The 25,803-nt window shown below is 36.2% G+C and overlaps 1 protein-coding gene and 1 long non-coding RNA gene across 4 annotated transcripts in view; one reads left to right on the forward strand and one right to left on the reverse strand.

Annotated features, from left to right (window-relative positions):
- The window catches only part of KCNH8 (potassium voltage-gated channel subfamily H member 8), a 160,245-nt gene extending 153,205 nt beyond the window's left edge, over window positions 1-7,040 (forward strand). The window contains exon 16 of the mRNA XM_085226327.1: window positions 5,815-7,040. Within this exon, the coding sequence (XP_085082453.1) occupies window positions 5,815-6,525 (711 nt within the window). The 3' untranslated portion in view covers window positions 6,526-7,040. The remainder of the gene's footprint in view (window positions 1-5,814) is intronic.
- The window catches only part of LOC146544138 (uncharacterized), a 46,803-nt gene extending 22,495 nt beyond the window's left edge, over window positions 1-24,308 (reverse strand). For 2 of the 3 annotated variants that reach the window (XR_014883938.1, XR_014883937.1), the window contains exons 1-2: window positions 23,911-24,308; window positions 512-729 (exon numbers count right to left, since the gene is read on the reverse strand). This is a non-coding gene — a long non-coding RNA (uncharacterized LOC146544138). Of the gene's footprint in view, window positions 1-511; window positions 730-23,695 lie in introns of all 3 variants that reach the window. The other variant, XR_014883939.1, reaches the window with a different exon arrangement.
- Window positions 24,309-25,803: the final 1,495 nt, after the last annotated feature.

A 25,803-nucleotide genomic window follows, 5' to 3' on the forward strand; every position in this document is an offset into this window, starting at 1 on the left:
TTTTTTCCTTACGTCTTGTGTAGGCTTAATATAACTATTCTTTATTTCCATATATTTGAAATATTAGGCTTGTAAAACTCTTTCATCCTGGGTCAGGTTAAGTTGGTAACATAATTTGCATGTTTTGAACTAAGATTACAGTCATGGCTGGTTTATTCTATGAATGCATCAACCTGATTATATGTCAAACTGTAAAGTTCAGAACAAGGAACTATGCACCATTGACTGAACACTTTTTATCACAAGGTATGATCAAAGAACTCAAAAAGCATAAGGAGCGATTAAACTAAAGTGGTCTAGACTTTGATGTGATGGGTAGCATCCTGGGATTGAAGCCCAAAGTGACAGATGGTAATCCTGTAAATCATCCCATGGATCAAAATTTACACTGAAAAGACACTTCACTAGAAGGCTGCTTACTTGCATATTCTACATGGCTACAAATCCACATAATCAAACATGCCCCACATAGAGTGACTGAACTGACAGTGCTGAGTCACATGGTACTTACCCAAATGAGCCTATAAGTAGTGTTGCTAGCTCTTCTTTGATTTTTGCTATGATAACTATTGAATACCACTTGTTGATTTTATTTCTCTTTTATTTTCCATCAGTTGATGTTGATCACTAATGGAAGATTACGACTGATGATGCAGCAGGCTGAGATCTGTAGTTAAAATACTGGGAGATTTAGAAATTGAACTTCTCTGTAAGATGTGCCGCCTCCTTCTGAAAAACAAAACATTGAGAAAACAGGTCACAAGTAGTCGAGCAACAAATATCATCATTAATACATTTTATAGTAGAAATCAGAAGTCAATCAACAAATGCAAAAATAATTATTTCATGAAAGACATTTGTATTAATACAGTTAACTAGCTAGCTTAAAAACTTTTCAGCTATTTCCTGGGAGAACAAAGGCAGGCATCTCAGTACTGCCTATTGTTAGTAAAGCAAAGCAGTTACCCCACAAACCAATCTACAAAAGAAGATACACCCAGCTTAGCAAAGCAGTTATCCCACAAACCAATCTACAAAAGAAGATACACCCAGCTTAGCCATCTAGTGGAATTCACAGCAACATTTTAAGTCTATGAAATTCACCGTATAATCCAAAAATATAATAATTTTTCTAATGAGACTAAAAGAAGACAGAGTTGTTGATTTCACCTCTGTTACATATTAAATTTAGGATCAACACACAGAGATTTCCTTGGAGGAAGACAGGCACCAATGCCAGCTACTAGGCACCATGAGAAAAACTTCAACATGCTTCAAATTCCTGTTGCACAACTCCAAGGATTAACTGTTCAGCCAGTTACACAGCTATATCAATAATCAGTGCCACATAGTCTAGTTGGAGGCTTTCAGACAGTGGTGTCCCCCAGAAGTCAGTACTGGACCCAGTGTGTCTTGGATGAAGGAATGGAGTGCCTACTCTGCAAGTTTAATAATGATACAAAATTGAGAGGAATGGTTTCATACCCTAGACTGCTTTGCTGCCATTCAGAAGTATCTTGATGGGCTGGAGAGAAGGATAGAGAAGCACTTCCTGAAATTCAGCTTAGGCAAGAGAAGGGTCCTATGCCTGGGGAGGAATAATCCCATGCACTAGTACAAGCTAGGAGCTCGTCTGATGGAAAGTAGCTCTCCAGAGAAGGATCTAGGGTCTTGATAGACAACAAGCTGACCATGAGCCAACAAAGTGCCCTTGTGGCCAATAATACCAATGGTACTCTGGGCTGAATTTAGAATGGCACTGACAGCAGGTGGAGGGAAGTTATCCTCTCCCTCTACTCAGCCCTCCAATTGAGTGGTGTGTTCCATTCTGGGCTTCCCAGTAAAAGAGAAACATGGAGCTACTAAAATGTCCAGAGAAGGGCTACTAAACTGACTAGAGAATGAAACATCTCTCATAAAAGAGCTGCATCTATTAAGTCTGGAGAAGAGAAGGCTCAGAGCTATTTTATCAATGTGTGTATCTATCTAAAGGGAGAATGAGACCATAAATCTAGAGTAGGGCACTTGCCTACCACTGCATCATTGTCTATGTCCTACCATGTGTTTAGTTCTCTGTAATGTCAGTATAAATATATGGAAAGAATATGAAAATACTTCAACTTAAAATGCTTATATACAACAACCAAATCTGAATTATTTAAAACATTGAGCAATTAAAAATAAGAAAATCCCAAAATTTTAGTCATAATTTTTCTCTCATAATTTGCAGAGGTTATGCTCCCCTTTCAAATGTATAGGGACATAGTTTCATATCTGGACATACAAAGCATAGCTAGCACAATTTATGAAAACAAACTCAGATTTCATTTTCATGTCCCTTTCATACTGTGTTCAATTCAGCTCCAGTGCAGTCTCCTACAACTGCATTAGTTAAAGCAGTGCTAAAGACTGCAGTCACGATCAGACCTACACCACTGTGGCTACTGGGCTACTATACCACATCTTCCCTGGTCAGCTCAGAGTACAGAGTACACAACTGCGGGTCTGCATTTCCCTATGCAGAGATGCTCTCAGATGTCCAACATTGTCCAGAAACCTGCATTTGTATGTACAAACAAGGCATACAAAGAATAAGGCTAGGTAGAGACCTTGCTTAAAGTAGGAAAATGGAGACTGATTTTATATTTCACTACATCAGTAGATATGACAATTACAGCATTGTATCAGTATAATGAGCAGAGTATACACATTTCTCCTATTCAATTGAAAAACAAACAAACAAATATGAATAAGGTCAAGTTTTCTAGCAGAAAATTGCATTCTACTTAGCTGCATGTTGGAATACTCACTGGAAATCAGGATTTTTTTTTTTTTTTTTTTTTTTTTGGCAAGTGCTTAAAATATTCTAAGCATTTGGCACATATTTGGATCAGTGAAAATGCATTCATATGGATATTTAGCTTTCATCTAACAAGAGAAACAGTTCTAAGCAAATATGTTTATCAGATCACCTAGAGAAATTTTATAAATAGAATATTTTAAAATACGTTGCATCCCTCTGCTGAAAATAAAATCATCCTCTTATCAGGACAGGAAATAAAAAGTACATTTAATTGCAAAACATCCTTCAGTAGAGACAAATGTGGCACAAAAAGTGAGCTAATAATATTTTTTTATAATGAAAACTGATTATGGTCAATCTATCCATTTTGTATTTTAAATATTTAAATTAAACATAGAACCATGTGAAACCTAGCATCATTTGTTTTAAAAAATAAAAGTTTTCTAAATCATAAACACAAAATAAACATTTTTATGGTCTATTCATATTTGTTCAAACATATATTCCTTCAAGTGTTCATATTCATACTTCCTAAGAACTCCTATCTTGCATCTGTTTTGTATCCTTTTTGTTCTGTAATTTGATGAATGTAAAGTACTCTTTACAGCTGTTTTTGTCAATCTTTTAATTTTAGCTCAAAAGTTTTTGACACATGATGGTAACTAAAGTGACTGATGTTTAAAAGCTTGGGAATCTATTTATTTATTTCTTAGTTTGTTTGTTTTAAAGTAGGATGTAAGGCACAGGGCCTCTCAATGAAGTGTTCCTTCTTCCTTTCTTAGTGGAAATGCATCTGAGGCATGGAAATGAATCAAGAATGAAAGTAACTGAGTTTAAAACTGGGGACTAGAAGATGATTTGAACAACAAAAAATATTACTACTATGATAGGAGATAACCATAATGTTGTTAACTCTAATAGGAATTTCAAAACATTGCCATATTGAAAAGATCTATTTTCCTAGCATCCAAATGTAAGCCTCTGTTGACATTTATCACCATTTTTTCTCTTTTCTCTAAAAGGTAGAAGAAAAGCCTGATTGTCATTCTCTTTCTCAAAACCATTTATACTGGAAACTTTGTTACAGCGCAGCTTAACAAACCTGATTCCTACAGACTTTCTTTACTCATTCCGTTTTCTAAGACTCCTTATTTTCTTTCGGTTTGTCTGATTAGATCTTTTAAAACCCTTACAAAGTACATGATCCCAAGCTGCGCTAGTCAAAGTAATTCCTAATAAAGATAAAATCCCTTTGTTCAATAAAAAAAATTCTGTTGATATATCCTGGGAGTATGACTAATACAGACAGTGTGTGATTCAAGACCACAGACCGTTTTTTGTAATATATTGCATAGGAAGAGTATCATATTTATGCCCACAGAGTATTGTATGTATAGTAATACCTCTGATATTTTTCTTTCAGATTTGTTGCTTAACAATTTAATCAATTGTTAAGATAATTGATTGCTAACAATTATCTTAACAATCTTTTCATATTACTAATATGTAAAACTGAATGTGAATTCCATTTAGCAATTAAAAATAAATGTAAAAAAAAAGCAGGTTAGGAAGGATGCCTAAAATGAGTTGCTTGAAATGTCCTCCCAGAACAATACCACGTTTATGATCACAAACTGTTCCAGTCATGCATGTATCTAACACTTAGTGGTTACATTTTGATTATATTTTCTTGGTTTAGAAGATTGTCATTTGGATGGTAACTTCTGAGTACGCTTCTGGCAAGACATATACTACAATTAACTCTAAAACCAGGGAATTAGATTTTTCACCACGAGTTATTCTTGAGAAATTTATATTGCTTCTTCTCTTTTAACTTAGTATTTTAAATTAGTTTTGTTCTTATTTAGTACTATTAGCAATCATCTTAGTGTCCTAATTCATCCAGATAGATAGGTTACCCCAGAACTACCTGAGAACTGGCCAGCAAGTTGGCAGAGAAACCAGAGATTTTTCATACTCTGACATGATAAAGCAAATTTCAAGATATTCCAGATTTAATTCACTTAAAATTAATTATCATTGCACAAATTGTAAATATTCAATCCAAACTGAGACTAGTTGCCCTGCATTTTTTTTTTCTGCAACTAGCCTAATTTCTAAAGTGCCTTTAGATCAGATACGTTTGCCTCAAATATAGCAATGGTGATGTAAATTCATGGATGATCTATGAAAAGTCTGTCTCAACTTAGTTCTCATTCACTCAACTTACTGGAAAACAGAGCATCAGCAGCCTGTTAATTTGAGTCTCAAAGGCAACGCATTTTGACTAAAAGTCTCATTTACTTTATGAAGCTCCAGAATAGAAGAACCAATGGAAAGCTAAGGAAGAGAACAGCAAAGCTCCATCTGCAGTGCAAGCAGACAGTTTTCTCTGCATTGCCAAAATTCAACTTCCATTTCCCAAAAAGCAAATTTTCTTCTTCACTTCTTTGGATATCCAGAAGGAGTGATGGCAGGAAGATGTCTCAATCAAGTTTGAATTGCAGAGGGAACTAAACCATAGAGAGAAAAAAGAGCAATATATTCTAATAGGTTTCTAATGTAATCTGGACCTCTCCAGGTACACTGGTAAGCAATAGGCTTTTAGGTAGAAAATCTAACATTAAAAGAGCAGCAAAAAAAGATGACAAACAAACAACAACAAAACTAATAACCCTGTTCTCTTAAACTTTGCTTTGAAAGACAGTATTTCTTCACAGCAAAGTCATGTAAAATCAGGTGAATTATAGCTGTAATGTTTCCATTATAACTTTTTGTTGGGTTGTTCAATTACTTCAGCAATGCCACATGCAGCTGAGTTAAGGGATGGACTATTTCCCGGACATATATTAGTAAAGTATGTCTCCTTAAAATAAATCTACTGCAGACTAAATCTTATGTTTTTAGAATGAAAAAAAAAAAAAAAAAAAAAGAGATACAACATATTTCAGACATAACTGTAATGTGTACTGCATAAATTAATATTGGGGTATTTTGTTCTGACATAACAGGTCGCAACTTTAACTCATGAAGTATCACAATTAAGTAAGGATATGAAGAATGTGATGTACCTTCTAGAGAACCTCCTCCCATCCCAGAAACCACCAGGATTCTGCACAGTGCATGGCATATCTCGGAGTCCTACCCTGGAAAGCCTGCAGGCTCGGATGGCTTGGACTACACATCAACCTTGCACACACATGCAAGCTGGGAACATTACTTGCACCAAAGCACAACCCTGCCGCAGTAACACATTATGTGATATCTGGAATACAGATCTATCCTCTGTAGGCAGCAGCCCCCAAAGAACTGAACATAACATTCAAAATTCTACAGACAGCGAATTTTTCTATACATCAGGCCTTCATAATTCACCTTCCCAGTATCAGGTAATTCAGAAAGATAACTTGCAATTTTTAAGATGCACCTCACCCCATTCAGACACTACCTTGACCCCTCTTCAGTCTATTTCAGCGACTCTTTCTTCTTCAGTATGCTCTTCATCAGAGACATCGCTGCACCTCGTGCTGCCCAGCAGGTCTGAGGAAGGGAGCTTTAGCCAAGGAGCAATCAGCTCATTAAGCCTGGAGAATCTGCCAGGATCATGGGACCTTGAAGGAGCAGGTGGAACAGTTTCTGCACAGACCTCAGATTTCCCCTTAGATATTGTGACAAGCACAAAGGATGTTAAAGAGAAAGATAACCAAGCCATAGATGTGTAATGAGAAATAGTGAAGTGGCACTCAAAGCATGTTCCACAGCTGCCACTTTTAAATTTAGAGAGTACTACGACTGCATTCTTCAACTTTTCTCTGGTGATCATGGAGACTTACAGACATGAAAATTCAGATTTATAGAAAGTAAGAAAAGGTATTCGTGGTTCATATTATAGGAAAAAAAAAATCTAGAATCTAGAAGCATGTTGAAAAGCATTTTCTATACAAATAAAACTTTCTGGTCTGTTTGGCAGACTGTTGTGATAGTCCAAAAACCTTGAGGGTCAGAGCAGCTGGAAGTCTAGGATAAAAGAACTGTCATAGGCAGCTTTTATTCATGAAAGCAAAGGTTTTCCCTGAGTGTCTGACTGTTGTTTCCAAACAATGTCCATGGCACTGCTTGCTTTCAGTGATTGTGGGTCCTGCTGGTCTGTTTGTCAGTTCTGTGAAGACAAAGGGACAATTGTCGCTGCATGTCATCTAGACAATCAACCAGGTAGAGCTGGTAGAGAGTGGTCAGTTGTTGCACGTTATTTGTTATGTAAATGAAATCTCAAAATTTATCAAAAAAAAATACTATTTTTATATACTTGGTATGAAATATGTAATTAAAAATATTTAAAATATTTGTAAGGAGAATAATAATTTGTTTTCATTTTGGTAAAAGCTTGCATTTTTAACAAGAAATGTACTACCAACATGTATTAGATCAAATACTATTTATTGTTAAGATTATGTAGTTTACAAATGGATTCCTATTTATGTGCATGCAATTTGCAATGAATGTATCCATGCTGGTGGAATACAAATAAATTAAGGTATTATTTTATTTTAAAAAAATAAAACAGCTGGAATGTTGTATGCCAAGTCAGTTATCAATACTTAAACTGTTAATTGTTACACTGATAACATTCAATATCCTTGGTTTGTGTCTTAATATTGCAGTATTACTATTAAGACTAATATTATACTATGCAACCCTGTTGGGGATTTTATATTTGGAAAAGAAAATTAAGAGAGATGAAAACCATTGAATAAACTTCCAAAAGAATTATAAAGGAGAAAATTTGCAATGGCTTAGTCAAAGGCAAAAGAAAAAAGGTTTGAAACATTAATTTATTTTTACTTCTATACCTAAGAACCTATTTTTGACCTTTAGCTACAAGAATAGACTTTAGGTTTGGCAAAATCTTTTATGTGCAAAGAAAGTTTTTTCAGTATTTAAGGTATTAGAAACATACACTATATGTATGTAGTAGTACATACACTACTACAGTGCAATCAGAGCAACTGCTTTGCATTGGGATTTATATATGTTTCAAGATCCACAGTATGCATCCTATTTGCATGTTCCTTAGCAAACTTTCTAAAAATCATGTTTATAACTCAAAATAAATGTTTTAAAATGGAGAAGTTAATTAAATTACACCTAATAATTAATGCAAACTGGTGATTGCCATGAAATTAAAACTTACAGAGCACGGACTTATGTTTAACTTCCTTTAGAGGTTTTGTTCTGAAAACTTCAAAGAGTTGTTAACATTTGGTTCATTGTTAACATTTGGATGTGCACAGGAACACAAATCTCAGCTGATATATTGTGCCTGACTTTCATCCCATCCCTTCACATCCTTTTTCCCTCTGGTACAAATTAAGGACAGAGTGTCATCTTTCATTCTGAGCTGCCTGAATTTTGTCACTGTGTCTACATATCAACGTGAGTGTTTATATATAGAGGTTTTTTTCTCCTCTGTTCCAGCTTCTAATTAGATTGTGGTTACACAGAAAAGTGATGACTGAACAGTACATATCTCAGAAATTAGAAAATGAATAGAAATACTGATAAATGCAGATCTGCAGTATTTCTGCATGCACATGATCCCGTTCATCCAGAGAAGCCAAAAGGAATGGAAACGTCCTGGCCCACCTTTAGCAATCTGCCTGTCATCCCCACTGCCACATAGAGCAGAAGGATGTGACTCAGAATCTGGGAGCCGCATTACATGGTGCAGTGGGGACAATGATGTCTGGACGGAACAGCCAGGAGCTGGATAGCAACACAGCTGTCACGGAGTTATCTAGATCAATCTGTGCCTGTGACAGGGGGCAGCAGACCCATATGCCCCTGGACCCAAAATGGGAAGGGAAAAGGGAAAGCTAGGGAGATGGGAGCTGGGCCCAGAAACAGAACAGCAGCAACGATCTAAAGAGGAAAACTGAATTTTACTAAATATACCAGAATGCAAGATAACACAATATAATACAATATAATTGAAATTGAGGCTAATAAATAGGAGAGAGAGTGTCCAAAACTGAAAAAGCCTACTTTGAACTGAAGGCACAGCTGGGGAGCACAGCCATACACTGCTAGGCAGCGAGCGAGAGAGAGCCAGAGATCCTGTGACATCCTCCTGTGGCTTATCTTCCCCTCTGAACCTGAAGTCCCCTGGGATATGTAGTTCTTCTTTTCTTCTGAGAACCAGGCATCCAGAAAGTTGACTGTCCACAGAACAGGAGTATTAACTCTTTAATTACCTGTGTATTACATGATGTTATGATGTGGAATACTGATAACAAAATTATAAAACCATGGCAACAGCATCACCTCAGATGATTGCCTTACTGAAATACACAGACTAAGATAAGTGCACTGTGTCCCAGCTGTTGACTGGAGGTGTACAAAAAAGCTATTTCTCTACTATGCTCCATTCCAAATATCATTTAATAATTTCCATCGCATATATATTTAAATTGAGATTTCTTATTTTATAAAGATACATAAATTATACTAAATGTACTTCAAATGTTTTGTTTTGTTTTGTCAAATATAATGGCTGGTGTAGTGAAATTAAATCTGGATGTTTTGCTCAGGACTTTCTGCATTAGTTTTGCATAAAGTTTTAAAATATCAGTGAAAAGCAAAACAAAATGAAAGACTATGCATAGTCATAGCTTTACCACTGTATATTTTTTTCTATAATAAGAAAGTGCACATACAGAAATCAAGAAGAAATAGCACCAGGATATCGGTCCCAAGCAGTTCCTTGTCTCTGCAAGTGTCAAATATATCCTGAAAAATGTTGTCAAAAACTATGTCATCAAAGAATATACCCAGCCATGAGCTGGAGTGCAGAGAGACTGTGAGATGGCAACAAACAGGTGAGCAAACTGCCATCCAAGAAAACAGGCACAGGACAAGAATAGCATGAAATAAGTCCATTCCAGCCTGATACCAACCAAGGAATGAGGATCATCAGCAGGGCAAAAATGCAGATCTGAAGACACCATCATATTGTGAAAGCCTCAAGAAAAGTATCCCCCAAACAGCTTTTGTTTCAAAATATCTGTCAGTGAACAAATACAGATAATTTCAGTTTTGAAAAACTGGACATTCATAGGGAAAAATGGGAAAGCAATTTAGAACAGCACAAAATTTTTGGGAGACAGACATTATTATCATGACCAGAACAGATCTATAAACAGCACAACCATGGAGAATTTCTGGGTTTAAAGCAGCAAATACTGTAATATTCTAGTTTTTACCCTCAGAAGAGTTCATTATCAATGTAAGCATCATGGGATAATATGCAGTAGCCAGACAATTTAATGTATTCCTTTTGGCACTAAAATTCATAAAATATAAAGAACAAAACAATAGAAGTCATTTTTGTCTCATGATTCTTCTCTCCATCCACTTTCACATTAATTTATTTCCTAAATTTGCTACATTTTTTCTTGCATTTTCCATACTATTTCTTATTTTGTACACTACCTGTTCTCTCTCTCCTGATAACTTTCATTTACAATACCACCCACTCCCACTTTACTTCCTTTTCATTTTTCTTTTGGTGCACATAAGTAACTTTCTCACCCAATCCCTTTTTTGTCCCCTTTTTAATGCAATCTAAGTCAATCATTTTCTTCCTCATCTTTTGGTCATTTTCCTACAAAAAAACACCCTAGGCCAACACTAAGTGGTTATAGAACTCAGCAGTAAGACAGCACTCAATATTCAGGCTGTAAAATTCCAATCTCTTACCAATATTTCATGTGCTATTACCTTCTCACAATTATGCAGTTGCCTCTACTGACAACAGGGCAAAAAAAAAAAAAAAATAGGATCCTCCATTAAATTAGGCTTGTCTTCTACTTATTTGCCTTCAGACGTGTTTTTAAAGACATGCATTTGTAGTCTACGAGGCTGCTCTGAAAGTAATGTGTCCTGTTTATTTCCATGGAAACTGCAATCGATACAAAAAAAACACAGTAACACTCAGAGCAAATTCTCAGCTATAAAACACATTTTTCAAAATAGTCTCCATTATTAGCTATGCATTTTCATCAGTGATGAACAAAAGCCTGCATGCTGTTTTCACAAAAATCTGCTGTCACTGCTGCCTCTACTGAAACATTCCAGCCACCACCTCACTGCGCTAGCATCCACTCCATAAATGTTTAGCAAGTGTAGATTAATGTCATTTGGTGCAATTTTTTCCACAGGAAGGAATTCAATTCCATACCTTTGCTTCATGTGCATATCACATCTATATCAGACGTCATTTTGCCAGACTGCCCCTCTGCTCCCATTTGTCACACAGCATACCACCTCTTATCATAACCTTGTGTTGGCCCATTATTACACACAAATAATTTAGTTTCTAATTAATCCATCTGTTAACTGCACTTAAGATTATAAAATATTTCATTTGATGAGACAATTTTGTAACATACTATTTCAATAGTTTGATGTAGTAACTTGTTAAAATCTTGTGTTTTGCAAGTGGCAGTTTCGGCTAAATCAAACTGTCCCCAACAGTTTCCTCATTTTCTTTGGTCAGCCTAAAAGCATTTGATTTAACACCCCTCTTGGTGGGACATATTGCAAACATTTAATGCTGCTGGGCCCAGCGCAGAAAGTGAATAGTTGCATTCTCATTTCCTAGAAAAATGCTTTTAACAGCTTAGCTCAGCTATAAAAGAGTGGACTTACATCTTGGAATTTGGGAAGAAATGGGACATGCGATGTGAAAATAAAAAAGGCTGGTGCTTGGTTTCTAGATTCAATCCTATTACTCAACCACAGGACATCACACAGCAGCCCTGATAAAACTGTTATGTGAAATCTAAGCTCGTCTCCCATGTATTTGCAAATAGAAAAAAAAAAAAAAAATCAAATTATTTTAAGAAAAGGACATAGCTTCTTGTTAAGTTAGATGATACTGCACACAAAATCAGTGTATACTCTTATCCAGTCAGGATGAGTATAAATGTCGTGTCATCATTCTCAAGTGAGTAATAGACTATGTTCATAAACCTCTGGTAACAGAAACCCTGTATTTCTTCTCCCACCCACAATCAGTGGCAAAAGCAACAAGAAACATCAATTGCCTGCATCAAAAACATAAATACCACAGACTGAATCCTTTTGTTTGAAGATACTGACTGGCGCAAAGTGAATTTTAATACACATGCAACTTGTTACTAGAGTTCTTCCGGACTTGGAAATATCTCAACTATTTTAATGAAACTTAAGAGAGTTGAGAGAGCCAACTCACAATCAATCAAAATTCAGAAGTTGTACAAGAGAATTAATACCTGCAAGTTGTTTTAATGCATTTAGTATACAATCTTGCATTTATGTTTTGATGGTTTGCTTTAATCCTTGGAACTTACATAAAACAGATTAACGCATGAATGTATTCTATTTCTCCAGTTCTTTAGGAACCTGTTAATTTTTGGCATGATCAATCCAAAGGAGTCACACACAGCCAAGAAACAGCTCAGTACAACAAGCAAAAAAAAAAAAATACTAACAATTTTTATCTACAATAACACTGAATCATATAAATTATCAACTAAAATGGTAAACAGCTGGTATTTGACAAACCGTAGAATAAAATGCTAGCAAAAATAATTCTCATGGAATGGCTACTTCCATTAGCTGACTTATAAAGAGCACTTGAAAGATATGTTACCTTATTTTTTTCTGATTTATTTATCCTATACTCTGTGTTAACAGCCGCAAATGTTCAGTGCCTGTCCCTGAAAGTTACAACTTAACAGAAGTTTTTTGTTTTTTTTTTACTTACATTTACCCATTACGGTTAATTTTCCCCAAAATTTAAGGGCCACAGTAATGTAAAGGAATTACTTAATACTGACAACAAATAATAATATAATAAAACTAAAACACAACTTTTGAAACTACTGCATTAAGGACATGCAAACATCATGAGCATGACAAAGGAAATGCTGATAAACAGGCAAAATCAGAAGTTACAGAGATAAATCCTAGGGTGTTACGAAACAATTGTAGAATTAAGTAGATCAAAAATTGGCAGAAGATTTCTCAGGGAAACGTGAGGATGAAGAGGGTTGATTTAAAAAAAAACAAACTCACATGACTTTACATTTTACATTCTTTACATTCTAAAATTTTGAGGACATTCAGCACAGATCTCCAAATGTTTGTCAATCTTATCTGCGTGTAAATTTCACATTTTATATGTATTGCTTGATTTTATATTTTATGTCTTTATAAAATCTTCAAGGTACATCATGAAGAAAACACACACAAATTCACCTCACAGATTTTGCTTCATGCTATAAAAATCTAAGCTTTTTCCTGGTTAAAAAAAAAAATATATATATATATATAAAACCACACTATGTGCAAACAACGAAATCCCATGCACTTTCTTTCTGACTATGCAATCAAACACAGAACAAAAATAGCAACACGTAGAGACAAACTGTAACCACAAGTCTCAAAAGATGGTAACTTTAAAGACTAATTACATCTTCTTAAGGCCAATATTGTCAATCATCTACATCTGAGTTTCCTTCCATTACACTGTGACCTAACATTCAGATCTAGTGCATCACCCCTACGCAGCACTGTACCACAGATATGTAGCTCACATTCTTACTGGAAATTTTTTTGTGTTCTTTCAAGTAACCAAGTAGATGGTTGTTACATAAATAAATAAATAAATTTTTAAATCCTGCAATATGTGAAAGAGGGATAGGGTTCTTTTGTGGAAAGGAGAAAGGGGAAAAGAAAAGGAAATGTTGTAACAATACAGATTGAAATTTTTTTCTTCTCACTCACATCTGAAATTGTTTTCCAAAAGCAAACAACAAAGCCCCACCTATGTTTGCAATGAAATCTAATAGCTATGACAAAAAATAAGATCCTCTGAATGCTACACTGCCTTTTAATAGGTGGTCTTTGGGCCCTGTTTGTCAAGTAGCCGCTGAAGGTTAAAAATTTAATGTGGTCATCTACTTATTTTTCCTTATATAAAATTACCAGTTTGCTCTATAAATTGCAGTAAGGAATCTCAGATGAATGTATACAGTGCAGTAATAGCTAGTGGCACTTTTACAATATCAGAGAGAGGGAAAGTCTTCCCACATCCCACCTCTTTAACAAAAGGCAAAAGTTTAATTAAAAAAGAAAACTGCTGATTAGCCTTTTGTAAATTTTTCCTTTATTTTAATATTCCTATTCATCTATTTTATGACTAAATTAGCTTAATAAACAGCAACAATTAGAAAAGTATAGATCATCAAAGAGCGATGAGCTAAGTAAACATAGGCATTCCTTGAACAGCTCCTATGTTCAGAGCCTTTCAGCAACCTTCCACAGCTTTACCACAGAGGTTGAGTCACTATAACTAGTTGCCAGCAAAAACAAGAAAAAGAAAGAAAAACAAACAAACAAAAAAACAAAAAAACAACTGGCGAACTGCAAAAACATGATACAAAGGAAGTTTGACAGTCTTCACTAGAGCCGTTTCACAGTCTTTTGAAGCACCGGACTTTCCTCACTTGAGTAAGAAAAACGTGTCTGAAAATAAATGGTATCATAAGGAGCCTAGTTTACTAATTATTCACATCACAGTAGCAACTGGGAGTCTAAAAGACCTCAGGGTTATGTTGTATTCACAACAGCAAAAGGGGATAATACAAAGCTCAAAAAAAAAGGAAGAAAGAAAGAGAGAGAAAAAGCAGCATGAAAAATTAATCCAATGTCCTGTGACAGTTTGTGAGTGAAGTGGTGCCCTGTGAAGCTGGGAGGCCAGAAAACAGCTGAGTGAGCAGCTGCGCTGGGCACTAGGACCCTAGCAAAGCTGAAGTGCTTCTGAGCATTAATACTGGATTCCCAACTCCACGTTTTGTATGAAAATTAGCTACCTACACATAAGACATAGGGGAGGATTATGTCTGGTCTGAGATATCCTGCACAGCAGTTTCCAAAACAATGCCTGCTAAATATCTGAAAGCAGGTGCTTGAATTATGCCAGCCAGTCAGATAATTAATTAACCTTTTCAAGTGTTCAAGCTGGGAGAAAATATAGCCTCTGAAGGACTTGTGCAAACTTCACGTCGCACCTGCAAGCCTGGGCTAACAGGAGTGCAGCTCTTTTCCTTAACCTGCATTGGATGTAAAATTCACATCTGGACAATATCTGTTCTTTTTAGTGCTAGTGAGGATGAACTTTTCATTGGTCAGGCATTTTAGTGGCAAGAAGGCAGGCAACGTGTCCCAGAAATGCGTAGTACATCTGCTGATAATGCATGTCCAGCTGCTCAAGCCCTACTGATGCTGCAGTCAGCGTTCCAAGCACAGACATTCAGGTCCTTGAGGGACATTTTAGACCCCATGTTTTCCCTTCTTCTATGCTACCCCCCCTTTTTTTCATTCGACAAGCAGTTGCAGAAAGACCTCAGGCTCTATCTGAAGCCAGAAAAAAACTGAAGCTTAGGAATCACTGCAATCAAAATTAATTAAAATGATGGGGGAAGGGAGGAAGGATACATTTAATACTGAATCTAAGTACAACTTTCTTATGAGTTAACATACACTTATACTCTCACCCGAACTTAAAAAAGGAAAAACAACAACAAAAACTGGCAGCACTGAGAATGTGAATGGTTTCTCCCTAACTCAGCGGCAGATCCAGGGGATCTGGAAGGCTACAGTCTGCATTTCCTACAGAAAAATGCCCAAATATGGAAAGGAAAAATTAGAAGAAGGTGCATATCTCCAGCAGCTTGAACTGATTGGCAAATTTTAAAGAAAAAAATAAAACCACAGCATTCATAAACATACTACACCCTTTAGAAGCAAAGTCCTCTGCATCAGTTTGGCACAAATGCAGGGAAGAGAGTAGATGAAAGAGGTGAGAGTGCCAAAGCATTGGGAAATCTTGCAGCAGGATGAGACCCAGGGCTACGTGAAATGCACTGTCAGAAAGTATGCCTCCTTTTCTTTGTTTTAACTAGAGTCATTTGGTTTTACTAATATTGAAAGAGACTATGAGCAATCATTCCCTATTCACCTTTTCCAGGCCACTTGTGATTTAGAAGATAACTTGTAATGATGTAGATATGTATTTCAGGCTGAAGCATCCCACTCTATTTCCTCATTCCCTATAACAAAGGAATCTCACATCTTTAATCATACTTTCTACCATCTTTTATCTTTTGCATGTCAATGTTTTGAATACAGTACAGCACACACTAAAGTATTGATTTCTATTGTTTTGTGTTCTTTTCATTTTAATCCAACTACTTTCTTTGCTTCTCATTTCTGGATACTAAAAGGAGCAGCTTGTACAGCTGCTGATTATAACTTTGAACCTCTTATGTGTGGGGTCATAATCACGTGACAGCCCATGACTGATTATTTTCTCTTCCAGGTGGACAAATGTACATTTATCAATTTCAGATTGAGTTTCAAATAATATTCCTTTTCCCCATTGCTCAGTATCAGTGAGATCTTCTATAGTTATTCACAGCCAAGCTTCATGTTTACAATCTGAATACATTAAATATCAAACTTCGTCAACAATATTGATCTGTTTTGCCAGATCATACAGAGTATCCTAACATAGTCAGAATTTCCTGTGTGAATGATATACTTCATTCTGAAGGTTTTCTATAAAAATGTTATTATCTTCCCAGGGATATGGAGACTAGATTTTATTTTTTTTTTTTATCTTTATTTTGAAGATATAACTTCATCTTTATTCATAACCTTGAGTAACTTGTGTTCAACTAACTTCTAACTGCAATATGCATATTCTTTTTGTCTTTTATTTTCCAGTTATTTAAAACTCTCTACATGTGGTCACTTGGTCCAAGATCACCTTCTGCAGTACTCCTGCTAAAAGTCTAAAATAGACCCAATACAAGACCTGCCTCTTGTTTTGTCAGAAGACATTTGGTAATGAAATCTGCCAGCTGTCACCTCTCATGCCTGCTTTTTGCCTACCACTGTTAGTGGCATTTGTTGTCCAAATTATTTTTGGGAAATAAGTTTCCCAGAACTAAACATTTCCCATTTTTCTCTCTCCCTATTAATAGCACTGAATTTCCCAGCCAGATCCATGTCTAACCTGGAGAGTTTACAACAAGTACCCCATATTTCTAGGGTCCCATGGCAGGTCAAAGCTACATTCTGCAGAGTAAAAGAGCACTTAACTTTTTTTCTTATTTTTTTTTTTTGTTTTTTTTTTCCCCAACTGTAAACATCAGCATCAGAAACCAAGTTGAATCCTTTAACTACATATTTGTTGTAGCTCTCCAATCACACTATGAATTTCATGCAGCCAAATATTCAGGAGTGAACTCAATATTTATGTGAATCCTCTTATATTTTTAATTTCCCACTGCCGTGTACCTTAAACCAGAATGTGGGAACTTAGAAATAACCTTTCCTCTCCACAGTAACAGCTGTTCTGATCCTGAGTTTGTTTTGTTTTGATTGTGTACATTCTGTCATACAAGTAACGTCAGCATAAAATAAATGGCTACAGCACAAGAGAAAATGATTTTGTTGTAACATTCAGAATTTCAACCAAGTATTAAAGCTACTGATTCACAGAGTGTAAGTATATTATTTTTAGATTGGTGCAAGGCAAACACAAGTTTTATTATTCATTTTATGTATGTGGCTGTTACAGACTTAATTTATGACACAGGTGCTAGGTAGCCTGGAACAAAGAGCTTTGCAAATAATGACTATAAAAAGGCCGTGCATTTCTATTTGTTATTGTTCTGATTAATAAATAAGCAAGCTCTCAGAACACTAGAAAGCAGAACAAAGTAGCATGCAATGATTCATTACCAGCTGGGGAAAAAAATAACAAGAAAAAATATATAAATCAACAACTCAGCCAGAGACAGATTGCAAGAGCCAACTATAAGGCACAATAGCAATCTGGAGGCATTAGCCTGAAGCTGGCATAGATACAAGTGCTCTCTGTGATACAAGGAGAACTCAGCTCTTACTTTTTTAAGGACAAATTCTTCTCTTAATAGCATTCGCAACAACAACAAAAAAATCAAATAGACAAAAACTCCAACATCCTTGTTTCCAGCTAGTGACCTACAGCAAGGAAATGATAGAAAATGAGGACCTACTTTAGGTTCAATAGGAGTTTGGGGTGTATCAGAGAGATTTCTTCCCCCAGGTCATAGTTTTCTGGATCTTGAGTCCTTGTTTTGTCTTTCTGCGTAAGTTCTGCCAACCATGTGAATATAATTACCACAGTGTAAATATTCTAGATATGACAGAATTATTTTAAAGTGATACATAATAATTACTTCTCTTACCTAAGTTATCATAAGGAGAAATTATCTGTGATGTACAGATTTGTAATTTTTTTTTTTTTTGAGTGCTTTTCTTCTTGTATTTAGTTGTTTTCAAATAACTAGGGCATATGTTGCCTCCGAACGTGCCCCAAGTATATGTATTAAATCTACATTAAAATGTGTTTTAGAAACCTCTATAGCAACAGCATTCACATGTGAAAAGCCCAACTTGCCTTAGTAAGAACATTTGCTGCAAAGAAGTACAAGAATAAGAGAGACCTGCAGGCCACTTAGACCTCATTGGGGACATCCATGTCTATTAGACTACTGTCAAGCTTAATTTACGTTCCGGTTTACTTGCAGAATTTTTTTTTGTAAAAGCAGTTGCATGTTTTTCTCCTTTCTTTTTTTTTTTTTTTTTTCCTAAGTCATGTGTTCCTCTGCTCCCTATATTAAGGTTTATATTTTTTCATAGCATTTGCTGTTACCCATAAGAAAAACTTACTTAACAATACAGTCTCCAGTTCAGCAATGAGGGAACATCATTATCCATCAGCAAGCTTTATGGATTCTTTGTTAAACCTAACATAACTTCTGCAGATAATGAGAAAATTGGTATCTTTCTTCTACTTTTTACTTCTGCTTGTTCAAGGTGTGTAACTGAACTATCAGTGATATTGATGTAACTCAATATCAGTCTCACACACTACTTTTCTAAAATGACAAATTAGATTTACACTCAAACTGGTGGGGTAAAAGGTACATCAATAACTCAAAGACAAATACAGCAATTTATTTTATGCACTCAAAAACATGAAGTTCAGATAGACTCAGATTCTACAGAAGCACGCTAATTACAACTCACTGGTAGCTTTCAGGTGAAAGAGATTGAGCTGGAAAATTTTGAGTTATTGATCCTGAAATACCTTGCATAAATATTTAAGTTGCCATAAATGTTCAACAGATACTTTCCAGACAATTAACCTAATCTTATCTGAGCTTCCCAAATACTGTTTTCCCAAGGCAGTACCTATTGCACAAAAATAGAATAACATAGATTTTCAATCTTTGTGAATCCAAACTGTGAGGAAATTTGAACTGGAAATTTGAAGTATATCTCCCAGAAAACTTTAATTAATAATCTACATAGAGGACTTTGAGAACTCAGACTTCAAGGTTCAAATGCACATGCACATTAATAAATACTTTAATTTCAAGTAAATATACAAAAGTTTTCAAAATATCTTCTGAATGCTTGATGATGCTCCACCCCACAAGGTTTCCCATGCACAGGAATCCCAAGTGAGGACCACTCTACTTTAGCTATCTTAATAATGTGTACTTTCGGATACTACCTCAATAAACACGTGCCCTTCTTCATTATGCTTTTTATATCCAAACATTTAAAAAAATAGCTTGGTGTTTTTCCATTAATTACTGCTATAGAATGACTGGAAAATATTTACCATCCTTGTCTGACCTACTGTCACAAGACTCTTTCTCCCTGCAAGTGCTTTCAACTGAGCATGTGAGGAAGTCAAGAAGGAACACAAGTCATGCTAACATGTTGGCTATGAAGGGACATTTATTTACCTGTTAGCTCCAAACAGAATAGTTCACTCAGATGGCTGACAATTAAGCCCCTTACATGATTAGTCTCTCCTCCACATACGCAGTCCGTATTCAGTCAATGTGCTACCAGAATAAACTTACATATTTTTTTACATGATTCTCAAAACAAAACAAAACAAAACAAAAAAGCACCCCCAAAACATTTTCAGGTAGATTTCTGATACTTTGTGCGGGTGTTATTAACAATATATATATTTTTTTTTCCGGCTCTTTCTTTTGATAATTCCTTGTATTCGACATCTTAAACATTGCACTATAGGGACAGGAGCACACATTTGTAACCTTTCTGCTTGTCTATTCATACAAGACTTTTGTCATCAGCAGCAGTTCCCTGAGGAACCTGATCTATCACAGAACAATATTTATTAGTTAAGAAAAGAATCAGACTCCACCTAGAGCAGATTCATAACAACAGCAATAAAAAACTCCACCTCTGTTACCTTTGACCATGAAAACTCTTGAGGAAACATTAAGCACGAAATGGAGAGTGCAGTCACTGAATAGTTAATAAATGCCATTTTAACTGGAAACAGAAATTTCCTGAGGTACCGTCCACTTCAGGTGAAATCACCGAGTTACAGTTTCCAGCAAGAGAGACAGAACTGCTGTATCAAAGATTTAGCTGTGCTGTTAAGACAAGTTTCTTGCTGTTTCAACAGTTCCTTTCCATTCATTTTAAAGTCAAATGTAAAAAACCTGAAAGCAGAACACTGCACATCTACTCAGAAGATAATTATTTTCAAACTTCCAGTTCAGCAAAAATTTCAAAACTAATTTGTTCTTGTTCGAGACAGGACAATCCCCACCCCAACAAAACATTCACATTATCTGTGAAGTTCAACAGAACTCATTCATTTATTTTTGCCTTCTATGTACTTTGGCAGTTGATGATAACTGAAATATATTTCAATTACAAATACTGCAAAAAAACCTATTTCTGGGAAGTTGAAACAATCTAAGACAGAAAGAGAAAATTCAAAGTGAAACCAGAATAGGTTTATCTACCTAGAGGTGAAATCCTTTTCTACTTTTTTTTCCTATTTTCTTGCCTATTTTCTGTCTAATTCATTTCACACCACACTGTATTTCACAAGTGAAGGAAATAATCAGACCCCAAATTATGTTTCTTTAAAGAATCCCATTAAGAACTGGATCGACATCCATTAAATTATCCCAACACAGACTCAATGGCTCTTTTCCCCATACAGCATGATTTCTCACCATGGTCAGTACATATATGTCTCAAGGATGTAAAGGACTTTTTACTGGATGGTCTTTGACTACCATAGTAATTTGCTTCCTTGGAAAAATCTTCTAGTCAACTGTGATAACCCTTCAAAAGAAGAGTCACAGGAGAGGAAAGCACCAGCAATAAACTTCTAGTGTGGGTGATACTTCTACTCCAAGAGGAAAGAGCCAGGAAAACTAAATGAGAAGCAGGAAAGCTCAAATTTGGAGGGGAGGAGGGGGATTGTGTGTATTTTAAAAAAAAATAAGAGCAGAATAAGATACATAAAATATATAAAGTATATTTTATATATATAAAGTATATTTTATATACTTTACATATAAGTATATAAAATAAGAGACGGTCGTATGGTAAGAGGCAGGCAGAAGCTCAGAATCAGCAACAGCAAAATATTCTAGTAGGAAACTATGAAAGGTTTTGACAGTCAAACTCAAAAATTCTCTAGGATTTTTGACAGCTAATACCAGTGTAGAATCTGGCAGAAAGACACAAATCAACTATGTGCTGTGTATTTACATAGTTTGTGACAAGACCATACTCCTAAAGCTTCCTTTCTAATAGAGAGGATACATAGCTTGCCAAAGTAGCAGTAGCACAGGCAGGAAAAGCCACTTGCCAGTGATAGCTTTCCAACAGACTGGTGGTTGAACCAGAAACATAGCATCATAGAATGGTCTGGCTTGAAAAGGACCATAATGATCATCTAGTTTCAACCCTCTGCTGTGGGCAAGGTTGCCAACCAGTAGACTAGGCTGCCCAGAGCCTCATCCAGCCTGGCCTTGAACACTTTCAGGGATGGGGAATTCACAATCTCCTTGGACAACATGTTCCAGTTCTCCACCACCCTTTGAGTGAAAAACTTTCTCCTAATATCTAACCTAAATTTTCCCTGTCTTAGCTTAAAACCATTCCCTCTTGTCCTACCACTATCAACCCATATAAACAGTCATTCCCCCTCCTGTTTATACATTCCCTTCAAGTACTGGAAGGCCACAATGAGTTGAGGTCTCCTGAGTCATACATCAGCTTCCCCTACAACTGCCCACACTGTCCCTCAAACTTTTCTGAGCACTTAACAAGCCAGCATGCTCTCTCCCCATTTTGGTACTAGTGTACATCTTATGCATGTTGTTGAATAACAGTCTGGCCACTGACACCCATGGCTTTGCACAAGTCCATCAGGAATTATGTATCTGGTGAAAAACACACCAACACACCAGCCCCAGTACTATGTTCCAGGTGAATCTTATGACCTCCATCCAGTTAAAATTAGAAATAGATGCAACATTGCATCCTACTCTCTCCAGGTAATTTGCACACTTCCTCGAGGTGATTTTAATGCTAGTAAAACCCAACCCCTGCCACAAAGAGAGAAGTAAATCAACATGACAAAAAGGACTATCAGTCAAATAACAAAAGTACATGCCTTGAAAGACAATATATGAAAATATATTTGTATAGGTACACAGCGATAAGAAACTTTGAAGCATTTTTTCTTTTAAGAGTGATTAGCAAGGTCCCTTATAACTAGTTCAAATTGATTTTTAATACCACACAATTTGTAAAATGACAGCATGCTTTTTAATTGGGTGCATGGTTTTGATGAAGTGGGTTTGGAAAAGCATATATGGAAACTTACAAAAAGTACTAGCTATAGAGCTAAAACTGTTGACATAATGATTGTTGTGTGGCCCCAAATTCTTTTGTAAGTGTAGACTGCATTAGAGATAAAAAGCCATCATGGAAGATATTTTTGTCCTGACAAACAGGTAGCACAACAATATATAAAGACAGCATTTTGTGGCCTTTTTCCTGGCTGCTTTTAGCATTCTGTTCTTTTCACAGCCCCCAGTCTGCTCCTTAGAGTCCATATGGTAGTGTGTTACTGGTGAGATCTACAGTCCAAATCACACTGCCAATGTGATCTTTATTTACACAGGTGAATTCTTGCTTTCAAAAGAACCCCTCACTTCTTTTGCACTAAGTGGATGATGCTGAGGTTCAAGAAAGCCATATATTTCATGACCCTTAAAGTTTTATGAAACTTCAATAAAGTAACAAAAATAATGTCTTCTCCATGACCTATCCTCTCTTTACCCATTATCCATTACCATTTACACATCCCATTGTCACTGTCTTCCTTACTACAATTTTCATTTAACATTTTTCACTTCCAAATAATCTTTTTTTTTTTTTTTAATAATAAACACTACCAAGAAAAGTAATTCAGGTCCAAAACTACTTTTAGCTCATTCATGCACCCCTATCAAGTGATTTGTATTAGTCTTTTGTAGTAACACTGTAGTGCACAATTGTCTTTGTCAATTTTTTCATCCTTCTTCATCATTTACCAGTATCAATCAAAGAAGGTTCCATTTCTGTGGGTTTTTTTGTTTTTGTTTTTTTGCATGATAATCTGCTTTATTGGCTATATTTGTGTTTTTTAAATAACTTTCTCCATAATACACATCTTTTTCTTAATAAGCTATATAGTACTGTCTCGCTTCAATTTTTAGGAGGGAGATGAGGTTCTTTTAATATCTGTATACCCAGTGTGAGATTAAGAAACAACAGTTCAAATGCAAGTCCAACAAGTTCATTATAAATCCTAATCAGGGAGACAGGGAAGGGAAGGAGGGCAATAAAAAAGATAGGAAAGAAGCAAGAATAGCGTAAAGTGGGGATAGTCACCACCAGGATCCAGCAGCGGTCCCGTTGCACGACATTTCGAAGGTCTGAGGCAAAAGCAGCAGGGGGGGAGAGCAGCAGCGTGGCCGGGCAGCAAGCAGGTAGCAGGAAGAAGTCGCAGAGCCAATCCGGGAGGAAGCAGCAGGACTCAGGTAACAGGCCCAGGAGAGTCTGTCAGCATGCAGGAGTTCTGTAGTGAGGAATCTGATGGCAGACACCTTTGTTCTTCTTCAGCATCGCAGTAGAGCGCAGAGCAAGTCCAGGAGGGAGAGAGGCAGGTCGTGAGGCTCCTCATGTCAGAAACCTCTTCTTCTTCATGAGCAATCTGTTGCCAGAAAGCCTTTCTTCTTATTCATCTGCCAGCATGGCATTCCTGGGCAGTTGGGTAAGAGTCACGTGCAGCACCTCCTGAGGTGGCCATTTTCCTCAACGTAAGCCCACACAAAAGACTGCTTCCTGGTCATTAATATGCGGCTTATCTCTCTCTCGTTGCCCCTGGCCTTGTCCATCAGTGTTCTCCAGACAAAGGATTTCTCAACCCTTGCCCAGGACTTGCTTGGACTTGTTCACCTGTGTCCCCAGCAAGCTTTGAGACAATGATGTAAAAGAATAATCTCTTACAAGTACAAATATATCTCTTTGTGTTTTGTTATCATAATCAGCCGATTTACAGTACTTGAACACACTATATTTTCTTAAGCTTCTAGTGACTGACTGTCAAAGGAGCTAGACAAATTCAGTTGAAAATTTGCAGTGACTACACACCACAGATACTCAGATCTGAATAAGTGACAGACAACCAAAGGAGCATTACATGCATTAACATTTTACTTGAAGCACTTAAATCTAAACTGAGAAATTTATTTCGAAAGAGATTAAGTACTCTGAGTAAAATACCTTGTCTCTTGCTATTCTTGACAGTGTTAACGGTAAAGGGATTATTGGCTAAGTTTAAAGAAATGTGTTCACTTAACTTCTGTATTTGGCACTTGAATGTTTCAGTGATTTGCCATAAAGTACGTATTGTAAAAAGCATAGCTGTTCTCCTTTCTGTGGAAGAAATCAGCAGATGAAGTCTATTGGCAGATTTGCAAAAAAGAGTGAAAAACACATACTCTTGAAATTCACAGCACTCTTATGGTGTTCAGGGGTTATTTTTAATTACAGCAGTATTGTCGAGTGGTGCCATATGGTAGTTGTATGTAAGACATTCCTATGACCTTCTGATAGGGGAGAAAGAACGTGCCAGCTTTAACACTTCCTATAGAGATGGCTCCTTTTCATCTGTGATCTTCACTAGTACTCTCAAATAGGATGCTTCAGGGCTCCATCCCTCCCATCTTCCTTCAGGTAACTCTCCTTTTCCAACGGTGAGCAATAAAGCTAAGAATCCTTCCCCTTCTTTATAATGATCTCAGTTATTTGCTTGCTGACCTGAGCTTACTAAAAATCAGTCCCAAGACTTAAGGAGTGTTTTACTATGGTGAAGTAAAATAAAAAGTCAGCCTCACTCCACAGTATTTCTTCTTTTTTGTGCACCACACTACAAGCAAATAAGCAGGTACTGTTCAGTCTTGTCCTCATGGCACTGGCCATATTCAGACTCACAAAAAACTACACTTGCTGAGAGTGCATTTAGCTCAGAATCCAGCCTAAGAGAGAGAAAGTGAGCCTGAAAAGACTGTTTGGACCTTCTCATGAGCAAGAACAGATCCCAAATAGTGGGCAGTTGATTGTCAATCATTAACACAATTTCTTGTAGTTTACTTAAAAGAGATTTCCTAAATTCCTAGACACAATGCAAGAACCTAAGTGATATAAACAGCTTCTTCAACTCTAATTTCACATAACATTATGAGAACCATAGGAAAAAGAAATGCTGTATTCTACAATTGAAAAACAAGTTTATTAAAAAAGAAAAGGTCTCAGCAGACAAATGTTTAAGGCTACTAAAAAAAAAAAAATGTATATTTGAAGATCAAAGAGGCTTACCACAATGCAAGCCATAAAACCATAAAGCCCACAAAATATTTGTTGAAGATCATCATGCACAATGAGGAATTGAATCAGTCCATTATCAGATATCTTCATATCAGCACTCCAATACATGC

Source organism: Meleagris gallopavo, chromosome 6 (genome assembly GCF_905368555.1).
Source record: "Meleagris gallopavo chromosome 6, MGAL_WU_HG_1.1, whole genome shotgun sequence".
NCBI lineage: Eukaryota > Metazoa > Chordata > Aves > Galliformes > Phasianidae > Meleagris > Meleagris gallopavo.